The sequence below is a fragment of the Leuciscus leuciscus genome (genome assembly GCF_965113295.1).
Source record: "Leuciscus leuciscus genome assembly, chromosome: 11".
Classification (NCBI taxonomy): Eukaryota; Metazoa; Chordata; class Actinopteri; order Cypriniformes; family Leuciscidae; genus Leuciscus; species Leuciscus leuciscus.
Window position 1 is genome coordinate 24,445,832 of NC_138735.1, and position 11,390 is coordinate 24,457,221.

At 35.8% G+C, this 11,390-nt stretch overlaps 1 protein-coding gene across 1 annotated transcript in view; it reads left to right on the forward strand.

Annotated features, from left to right (window-relative positions):
- The window catches only part of abca4a (ATP-binding cassette, sub-family A (ABC1), member 4a), a 50,332-nt gene that overhangs the window by 23,551 nt on the left and 15,391 nt on the right, over window positions 1-11,390 (forward strand). The window contains exons 21-39 of the mRNA XM_082183286.1: window positions 87-218; window positions 324-463; window positions 562-699; window positions 5,223-5,413; window positions 5,487-5,592; window positions 5,677-5,882; window positions 6,256-6,310; window positions 7,324-7,499; window positions 7,704-7,828; window positions 7,914-8,012; window positions 8,087-8,276; window positions 8,351-8,445; window positions 8,531-8,563; window positions 8,696-8,801; window positions 9,246-9,320; window positions 9,408-9,577; window positions 9,691-9,868; window positions 10,658-10,773; window positions 11,326-11,385. Coding sequence (XP_082039412.1) covers window positions 87-218; window positions 324-463; window positions 562-699; window positions 5,223-5,413; window positions 5,487-5,592; window positions 5,677-5,882; window positions 6,256-6,310; window positions 7,324-7,499; window positions 7,704-7,828; window positions 7,914-8,012; window positions 8,087-8,276; window positions 8,351-8,445; window positions 8,531-8,563; window positions 8,696-8,801; window positions 9,246-9,320; window positions 9,408-9,577; window positions 9,691-9,868; window positions 10,658-10,773; window positions 11,326-11,385 — 2,391 coding nt within the window. The remainder of the gene's footprint in view (window positions 1-86; window positions 219-323; window positions 464-561; window positions 700-5,222; window positions 5,414-5,486; window positions 5,593-5,676; window positions 5,883-6,255; window positions 6,311-7,323; window positions 7,500-7,703; window positions 7,829-7,913; window positions 8,013-8,086; window positions 8,277-8,350; window positions 8,446-8,530; window positions 8,564-8,695; window positions 8,802-9,245; window positions 9,321-9,407; window positions 9,578-9,690; window positions 9,869-10,657; window positions 10,774-11,325; window positions 11,386-11,390) is intronic.

An 11,390-nucleotide genomic window follows, 5' to 3' on the forward strand; every position in this document is an offset into this window, starting at 1 on the left:
TGCGTATCCAAAACCAGTGAAATGGATCTTTGTTTATCTATGGGAATATCAAACATGGAAGTTTTCTCCTCTCCTCTCTCCCACAGGTCTATTCTCACCGGCATGTTCCCTCCCACCTCTGGCACGGCCTATATTTATGGGAAAGATATCCGAACAGACATGGATGCCATTCGTAAATCTCTGGGAATGTGCCCCCAACATAACATCATCTTTCACCAGTTCGTAAACCCCTCAAGTGGTTTCCATTGGAAGGATGTTGATTCACCTGCTAATATAAAATCTGTCAGAATTCTGATTTGTTCTGATCTCTTTCTCTTCTACAGTATGACGGTAGCAGAGCACATCTTGTTTTACTCTTTACTGAAGGGTAGGCCGTTGCCCGAAGCCCAGCTAGAGGTGGAAAACATGCTGGAAGATCTCGGTCTCCCTCACAAGAGGAATGAGGAGGCACAAAACCTGTCAGGTTAGATCATAAATACCTTTTTTAACAATCCCTTCCTCTGCAGAACGAACTCAATTCTGTTCTGTAACACTGTAAGACTGAATTGTCTTCCTATGTAGGTGGTATGCAGAGGAAGCTTTCCGTTGCCATGGCTTTTGTCGGTGGTGCTAAAGTGGTGTTTCTGGATGAACCTACATCAGGAGTGGACCCCTATTCTAGGCGCTCTATCTGGGACCTTCTGCTGAAATACCGTGCTGGTATATGAGCCAAACTAAAAAATACAATTACACTTCAAATACATTTTTTTTCTAAAGATGGTTTCTGTCATTTTAGGTAGTTCTTATCACAAGTGTTCGTTTTTCCAATAAGTTTGATCTATGATATTGGATAATAAATGCATCCATCCAGCCATAATACATTTTATTATTATTAATATAATTTTATATATATATATATATTTTTTTTTTTTACATTGTTTTTATATTTTATATAGAATATCCTTCCATCCCTCCATCCAACTTTATTTCTGTCTAATAAATTGTATTAATATATATATATTTTTCATATGTATTTTATACATTTAATTATTATTATATTCATATTTAATAAATGTTTTATTTCTATATTTTATTCCCAATTCATACTTTTTTATTATTTTATTTTATATAATTAATATTTTTATGTTTTATATAGAAAATATTACATAATAAATAAATATAATCCATCCATCAATCCATCCATCCATTACGATGTGTACAACTATTTTATTATTATTATTAAAAAATTTTTTTTTTATTATTAATATTATTATTTTATATATATTTTTTCTTTTTTTAAATATTTTATATAGAATTTCCATCCATCCTTTCATCCATCTATATGTACGTCAAATAAATTGTATTATTATATATTTAATATATTTTTTTCATATGTTTTTATGATTTAATTACTAATAAATGTAAATGTTGTTATATATGTTTTTATTTCTTTTTTATTTTCTACATTTGATTCCTATCCATCCATTTTTTTTTTTTATATACCAAATTTTTTTAAAATATATTTTATATAAAGAAAATATGATATCCATCCATCCATCCATCCATCAAGATGTAAAAATAGTTTATATATATATATATATATATATATTAGTGGTGGGCCGTTATCGGCGTTAACGTGCTGCGTTAACGCGAGACTCTTATCGCACGATAAAAAAAATATCGCCGTTAATCTATTCTCCAAGTTGGGTTGGGAGATGGCTCTATACTACACAAGCTATGATGACGCAATCTACCCGCGGCCGCGAGGTAAACCCGGCTGCAACGCATATTCGTCGTCATCTTAAGTAAACACGGCTGAAAGTGAAAGCTGGTGAAAAAGATCGGTGCAACATCCATTATTTGGACTTGGTTCGGGTTTAAGCCGTCAGACGAGCAGCAGCAAACTATATACAGAGTGTGTGGGGTAACAGTTCGGTAAGTTAACACACGACTAATCCGTTCGACCACCTCAAATTCAAAACGAAACATGATATCACTGAATACCAGCGCGCGCGTATTATTCCCATTCCAATATATCTTAGTGGTGTAGCACATAATCTCGATTTTAAGAATCGTTGTTGTGTTTCTTTTTAACTGAAAAGACATCAGTTAGACAATATTCTAATTTTAAATTTGGGGTTTCATAAGCTCCAAGCCATAATAAACATTAGACCTACTTAAGTCTCTGCAGCTAGTGTACTTACATTTTATTTATCTGCAAAATTATGTTGTATACTTACAGTTTTGCACAATATATGTTCTCAAAACTACATACACCCTTTAAAAAAAAATACATTTAGCAGTTGTTTAGCATGGGTCTGTGTAATCTGTTCTGAAATGGTTTTATTATAATATACTGTAAATTGTTATCGCAAGAGGCTGCAATGTATATCACAATATAGATTTTAGGCCATATCGCCCATCCCTAATTGATAGTAGGGCTGGGTATCGATTCAGATAGGGATGGGGCCGATCCGATCCAGTATCGGTATCGGGACCGATACCAGCGTAATTCACGTATCGGATTTTCCCGATCCAACCTGCGGAGATATCCGATATCCTTGAGTCATGTCTGCGCTTTAACGTTGTCTGCTGAAATGACTCCAAAAGTGATTCCCGCCGGCTAGTCTGCTAGCTGGCTGCAAACTGCGGAATGGATTTCCTGAACGGAGGCGCGGCTCAATGAGACACAGAGTTATGAGACACGCCACCGCTCAGGAAATCCATTCCGCAGTTTGCGGCCGCTGTGTGGAAATTCTTCACACTGGAAACACCGCAGAGCAAGACAGCAAAATGCAATGTTTGCAAAGCCGTAATTCAGAGCTCGTTGAAGCTCCCTCGCGTCGTACAACACAACGAATGCAATCAAACATTTAAAAAAGCACCACGTTACTGTGCGTTCACACCAAACGCGAATAGCGCGTCAAATTCGCGTCTGCCGCGTCTAGTTGGACGCTTGAATATTTTGAATCCATTCGCGCGCCCAGAGCGAAATTGACGCTCGTAAAAAGCAAAAGTTTGAAGCGAAATTGACGCGCGTCTGAGGCGAAATCCGCTTGTCTGTTTGCACATGGCTGATGTTGATCGAGCATTCATCGAGAGAGTTACAGCATCGGAGCGAGGATCACCCTTTAGATAGTGTGTGTGTGTGTGTGTGTAAGATGTTTACACTTGCACTTTTCTTATATTTCAAGACTCAAGTATTTGACATTTTGGGAATGTAATAAATATTGACATGACCTACAGTTGCATATTTGTTTTCAGAATGGGATTTTTCCTGTTAACAGGATTTACTGTTTTTCTGACTTCCTTTTCTGACCTTATACTTACCATACATGCATAAATATGTAGGCCTACATATCATACTTGCCTGTTGAGAGGAGTTTATTTCAGCATCATATAAAATAAACAATAATGATAATAATAATATTAAAGCAAACACAGCTCTGGTATCGGAATAGTATCGGTATCGGCCGATATCCAAATTCAGGTATCGGGATCGGATCGGAAGTGAAAAAATGTGGATCGGTGCATCCCTAGATTCAGATGTTACAATTCGATTCGATTTCGATTCGCAAGCTCTAATTCGATTCGATTCTCGATTCGATTTTCGATTTCGATTCTCGATTCGATTTTTCCAATTTCGATTCTAAATTAATTTCGATTCGACTCACTCAATGAATATTAAATACAAATCCTATATTTATTAAAAAAAGAAAAAGAAAAGAAAAAAAAGTGAACAAGTTTTCAAGTGTTTAATTAATAAAAAGAAATTAAGAGCTACAAACCTGTATATTAAACTCTTTTTATTTTAGGTACACTTGGGTACATTAAAACAGAACCCAACTCTATATTTCAAATGCATACAATGAATAGACAGGATTTTGATGCAAGATGAAAAATTGATGCTGAAAATTGGACAAGTCAGAACAGTCGCATGTCTTGATCAAACAGGTTAACAATCCTCACATAAACCCACATATAAAAACGTTGCATATAATATAATATGTGCCCTTCCTGTCTAACAGCTAGGCCATACAGAAATTGAATAAAATTATCAAACAGTCTGTGTTGCATTAATTATAAATTATATATTGACTAATCAAAGTTACAAAAGTTCTTTATTCAAGAGCAGTGAGTGTTTTTCTCTGTTCTCTTTGTTCTTTGATTAACTTAAATGACAGAGATAATTAGTGGCTACAGTGTACTGTCCCTTTAAGACCAGCCGCTGTTGACAGAGACGCGGAACTCACACGCGGACTCATTCTCTCACGAGGCACAACTCTTCACGTTCGTCATAAGACTGCTCTTATGTTATAAAGATACTCGACAAAAATACATTTTGGCATAATTGTGTGTGTTCTTCGTTCAAGCGCGAAAGATAATTCTATTCTGTGCTGTCTTGTGCGCACGCACGATATCATCGCAAGTTTTTCTGTCACAGTCACGACAGCATTTTGGCAGCATTTTGGTCATATAGCCTAATTGCGTATAGGCTTGTCATAGCGATTGCGATATGATTAAACGTGCAGCACTAATTGAGGTTATTTTATGATTTAGATAAAACTACCATAAAATCTCACAGCATTAGCTATAAAATTGAGTTTGCAAGCCTATGAACAGTGGAGGAAAACTAATACATAAAGATGGAAAAAAAATCGATTCTTGGCGTTTGAGAATCGATTTTGAATCGACCACATTTAAAAAAACGATTAATCGAAAAATCGATTTTTTTGCCCAGCCCTAATTGATAGCCTATAGTAGTTGATAATAACATAGGCCTACCTAATGTTGCCTACGGACGGTAACGGTACTGTAGTAACCTTTTACAGTCTATGAGTAGAACAGCTTTCTCAAGCAGTTTGTGATGCATTTTGGAAACAGGAGATGAGCCCCTGGTCTAATGCGCCACCTGGCTTGAGAAACCCGTTCTCAAAGACTTACTTTTATAGTCATTATTTGGGTAGCACACATATTCTGAATGCCTTCGGCAGAATTCAAATGAGCCATTTTAATCTAGATTAATCTAGATTAATTTCAAAATTAATCTAGATTAATCTAGATTAAAAAAATTAATCTATGCCCACCTCTAATATATATATAGATAGATAGAGAGATAGATAGAGAGATAGAGAGAGAGAGAGAGAGAGAGATTTTTTTTCTTTTTTCTAATCAATCTATTGTAAAATTGAGCATCATCTAACATCTGGGTGTAAAAGTGTGTGTATCTGTGTGTTATTCAGGTCGTACAGTGATCTTGTCCACACACCACATGGATGAAGCTGACCTGCTGAGTGACCGTGTGGCCATCATCTCTCAGGGTCGTCTGCACTGCTGTGGCTCTCCTCTCTTCCTGAAGAACTGTCTGGGCGCTGGCTTCTACCTCACTCTGGTGCGGCGCATTAAAGAGCAGCCGTCCCATGTCAGTAAAGAGGTGAGACTTTTACCATCTATTACAGAGAGTGTATAAAGCAGCTAGACTCTCATGGTTGTTGTGGTCCTCACAGGGTCAGTGTGACTGTACTGAGGACTGCTCCTGTAAGTGCTCACTCTGTACCAAATTTAAGGAGAGCACCGTAGAGCAGCCCAGAGTGTCAGAAAGACAGATGGAAGGTAAAGAGTTCATATGTTTATATCAGATCAATGAAATCAAACTGTAACGATCATAATTTAGGATGTATAATCTCGCTCTCTCAGGGGACATAGAGAGAATAACGGCCCTCATCCACCATCACGTCCCAGAGGCCAAATTGATAGAGGTCATAGGGCAGGAGCTGACCTTCCTGCTGCCCAGCCGGGGCTTCAAACATCGTTCTTACGCCAGCCTGTTCAGAGAGCTGGAGGAGACGCTGGCAGACATGGGGCTCAGCAGCTTTGGAGTGTCTGACACTTCTTTGGAGGAGGTCTGTCATGCACAAACAGGCTCATTTACTATCATTTGTATTTGAGATCGAGAACATAAAGAAATTAAAAAATGTAATCAGTTATAAATACAACAATTTGCCATTGGGATATATTATATATATTATTTTTATTTGTATTTATTTGTATTTGTATTTGTATTTTTTTTTTTTTTTTTTTTTTTTTTACCATCATCTCCCTTTGTACAACCTGAAACAATTATGTGTTGATCATTTGTTCAATAATAATAATGTTAATATTTTTCATATATATTTTATTTTATTTTATTTTGCAGTAAGGGATCAACTTTTTAAAATCCATCATCCTCCTTTGCACAGCCTGTAAAAATCAAGTTTTGTCTCTTGTGTCCTGTAGATATTTCTGAAAGTCACAACTGATGGAGAGGCTGCACACATCAACACTGCATCTGGTAAGATTTCAGTGTACTATGTCTCATTCATTCTCAGCTGTACAGATACTGTGCATATGTGTCAGTTTGGTGCTTGTGAGTCTTGTGTATTGTGATGGTGATGTCTATATTTGTGGTTGAACCCCCTTAGACATCAGAGACATCAGAGTTCTGCAACAGAGATCTCTTGCGAGTCTTTATAGAGACACCGCAGTCAAAGTGAATATAGAAGAAGGTGATGACTAACTTAGTCTCTCAGGCTTATAATGCTTCATCATTACTTCAGCTAAAGCTGCCTTGCTGAAACAACACAGAGTTAAATGGACACAACAGAGACATGCCGCTAAACAATATGCTAATAGTGCAAGTGGTGCAGGTTAACTCTTTGACGCATGGAGTGATTTATTTTTACCTTTATAATTCTTAATTCTTAATGACTTATTAATGGTTATATATTTTATTTGACTGAATTTATTGAATGATATATGATGACATCATCTATTGGACAGATGTGTAACTCTCAAATATTAATATAAAATATATTTAAAATATATATATGTTTTGTTATTTAAAAATGGATACATCAAAGGGTTAAGCTCGCTTTTTATAGTTGTAGATATAGTTATTTTTTATAGTTAAAAATTAGTTATAGAGCAAAATATCAGCCAGGCTTATTATGAAAAATCATCAAAGGATATTTGAGCTTTTTGAGATTCTGTATAAGCCAACCCTTGTTTTTATTTTATTTTATTTTATTTTGTTTTTTGTTTTTATTTTATTTTATTTTATTTTATTTTATTTTATTTTATTTTATTTTATTTATTTTGAACCATCATCTTCCTTTGTACAACCTATAATAATAATGTGTTGTTCATTTGTTCAATAATAATAATGTTTTTTTTTTTTTTTACATTTTGTCTATATGCTGTTCTCTAGATTTCTGCATCAGCCTTTGGAAAACCCGTATTAGTTGACCAAAAACTATATAATTTTGTCCTAGATTTCCTTCTGACAGCGTTTAATCTTTTGTGCAGATGCAGACAGGTCGGCGTATGCTAATGGCCAGTCAAACTGTGGAGGTTCGACCAGCAAAGAGTGCAGAGGATCCCCACAGGTGAAGGGAATCTTTCTGGTCCTAAAGCAGTTTTTCGCTCTTCTCATTAAGAGGTTCCATCACTCCACACGCTCTGGAAAAGACTTCCTTGCCCAGGTCAGAATAGCATCATTGCTTTGTAAACATTTAGCTTTGTTACGACAGTGATGAAGTCCATAAATAAGTTATATAAGATAAAAAAAATGTTTAAGTCAGTTAAATGTAATCTAAGTTGAAATGACTTAAACATATAAGTTGATTGTACTTACAGTATAAATGGCAGCAACTTTTCTTTTACAGTGTTTATATTCTCTTCCTCAGATTGTTTTGCCCGCCAGTTTTGTCCTGGTTTCTCTGATGTTCACGCTGATTGTTCCTCCATTCGGAGAATATCCCAGTCTTACTCTAAGCCCATGGATGTACGGCCGACAGTTCACCTTCTTCAGGTACATTTACGATGGAACAGGATTAGTTTATTAATGTAAAGTTACCTGAGAAGTTAAAAACAGCATTTTTAATGTCTGTTTCCAGTAATGAAGAGATGCAGAGCCCAGATATGAGGTATTTTGGCGAGGTTCTTCTAAACAGACCTGGATTTGGCACTCGCTGTATGGTGGATGAACCTCTACAGTACGTGTACATGATATGAATGAATATCCAGAGGATTTTGTCCTACTTACTGTGAGCATTTATGTTTCCCACAGAGACTATCCATGTAATAACATAACCACAGAGTGGGAGATGCCCCTGGTGAACCCGACGCTCATTGAGATGCTGGATAACCCTGAGTGGACAGACATCCGTCCGTCTCCCAGCTGCCAGTGCAGCACGCCCAAAACGCTCACCATGTTACCTGTGTGTCCAGAAGGTGCTGGGGGTCTTCCTCCTCCCCAGGTCTGTCTCTCGACTATAGATATGACACTAAATTACTTAAAATGTTGTATAATGATGTGATTCCTGCATTTCAGAGGATTCAATCCACTGGTGACATGTTGGTGGATCTGACTGGAAGGAACATCTCTGATTATTTGGTGAAGACGTACCCAATTTTAATACAGACAAGGTATTGTGGCCCATTTATGACAAATTGTTCATTAAATAGCTCTTTTGTTTCCAGGAATTCATCTTATTTGTGTTTTTGCTTTCAGCTTGAAGAGCAAGTACTGGGTAAATGAACAAAGGTAATGGTGTTTTAAACATGGAGTAGAAAATACAACGACTCCATCTTGTGGACACTTATAGAGAACACATAAATGCTTTCAATGATCTAAATGTATGGAAGAATGAAAGTTTGCAGTCTCTCTCTCCTTCAGGTATGGTGGCATTTCTGTCGGAGGGCGACTTCCTGTTCTCGACGTGGATCCTAAAAGCGTCCAGAATGCAGTTGCTCAGATAGGACGTCTGCTTAATGTCACAGGGGTAAATGTGTCATATTGTTTTCATTGTGAATTCGATGTAATCATATTTCATATTATAAAAAAAAAAAGCTACTCCAAGCCAAGTAGTAAATAAAAAATATTTGTATTTTTTAAATTATGATTAAAAAAAGAAAGACATTTTTTTAATCATAATTTAAAAATAAATATATTTCATTCATTTTGTTTACTACAGTAGCTCTAAAATGTAAGGGTACACTGTAAATAAAGGCAGCAAAATATTACTTTAATTTGACAAAACATAAGTTTTAAATGGTAAAACAATAGATATATTGAAAAAACTTATTTAGACACTTCTTGGTTGTCAGAAGTTTCTATTTTTAAAAACTTTTTTGTTTTTAATACACTAACATTTTATAGTTTTAATTTGTCTTAAGTATTAATTATTTTAAGGGTCACTTTATGCTCATGTTGTGATCATTTACAGGGCAGATACTCAAAGCTTGCTCTGCAGGAGTTCGGCACTTTCTTGAGGTATATGGAGACTGAAAACAATGTCAAGGTGAGAATTCTTTCAGCTTCACTTCCTGTCACAGTTTACAGAGCTTGTCCCATTCAAGATAAATAACCCATTTGTTATCTCCTCTAGGTGTGGTTCAATAACAAAGGCTGGCACGCTATGGTGGCCTTCATGAACGTGGCGAATAACGCCATCCTTCGAGCCAACCTGCCTCCTGGTGTCAATTTAAATGAGTACGGCATCACAGCCATCAATCATCCACTAAACCTGACCAAGGAACAGCTGTCGGAGGTCACAGTGTGAGTGTAATGCTGACAGAACTTCACACAGTTGTTTTACTTGCAAATCAGTCTCAGTTGAGTATGTAAAATGTCTGTGTATGTAAGTATTGTTTACTTATTCATTCTCTCAGACTGACCACCTCAGTGGATGCAGTGGTTGCCATCTGCGTGATCTTCGCCATGTCCTTCGTACCGGCCAGTTTTGTGCTGTATCTGATCCAGGAGAGAGTGACGCAGGCTAAACACCTGCAGTTTGTGAGTGGGGTCAGTCCTATTGTGTACTGGACTGCTAACTTCTTCTGGGACATGGTTAGTATGAAGACAGTACATCTTACCAGAACTTGCCAACTTGTTCACTGGCCACACAAAAAAATTAAATGTTAGCAATGTATTTTTATATTTGCTTGAAATTATTATTATTATTTTTTAAATATCACGTTATGTTCTTTACCATGTCTTTTGTTAATTAAATTCAATTATTTTTAATTGACAAAAATAATTATTTTAAAAAACTGGCCCCGAAAAAAAAAAGGTTTTAATTTTTAGCAATGTATTGCTAGAAATATTAACATTTCTCATTTACATATACATTTCTTTTATTCAGTGAATTAAATTATTTTATTTAAATCATTATATATATATATATTTTTTTTTTATAAAAAGATAAACGGGAAATTATACTGCTACTGTATACATGCAGTGCCATACATTTCCAAAGACACTTTTGCTAAAAAATAAAATAAAATAAAAAGCCATATAATGCAATACATTATTTATTGGTTTGGTATTCTTGCTAATGCTTTCAGACTTTCACAAATCATTTTTGCAATTTCAACAAAACCAATGTTAGCCAGCTAGAAAACATTATCTTGGAGACAAATCAGCGCAATTTGCAACTATATCCTTATTGCTGAGCCCTGTATAAATAATGAAAATCATAAATGAAATACTAATAAACTATAAGCATGTTGTTTTGACCATTAAGTTTCTTTATAGTGTATAATGAATAAATATTGAAGTGTATTTATTCTATAGCATTGTCTAATGTTTTCTAAAATGGTCTTATAATTCAGTTTTGCTGTTGTCCTGTCGTTTCAGATAAACTATGCTGTCAGCGCGGCAATGGTTGTGGGGATTTTTATTGCATTTGATAAAAAATGCTATACCTCGCCTGGCAACTTGCAAGCCCTGATAGCTCTGCTGATGCTTTATGGGTAATGTCTTCTTTCATTGATCCTTTTACATTTCTTTTAGCAGAACAGCCTTTCTAGGTATATTAAGTTTGTCTTATTATATATGTGGGTTGAAATCAAAACGTATTCCGTGTAAAAAGGTCACCCTCAGTACCTTTAACAGCACGGTGTGAGAGATGAAGGGTCATGAGTAGACGCAACTGAAAGGTTTGAAAGGTGATTTGGCAGTGTTTTATTCATGTTGCCATTTCCCAGTGTGTTTATTTGGCCCTTGATCACATCAACACAGGCAGTGCAATTGAAAGCCAAATGTCCTCTCTTCTGCTCGCTGAGTCTTCTAGTGTGAATCCAATCCAGACACCCCAGCACAAACCCCTTATTCTGAAGACAAAATCTTGTTGTTACTGATAAATGAAGCATATCTTGACAGAATGATTCATGCATTCAAAGGAATAAGTGGAAATTGTATCTGAAGATAAAAATGCTGATTTTATTTCTTTAGTCTCCATAAATCTGACCTGTATGAACATTTTAAAATATACTAATCTGTCTTTTTTCTCATCTGTGAAATAGTTGGTCAGTGACTCCCATGATGTATCCAATGTCATATGTCTTTAACGTGCCCAGCACAGCGTACG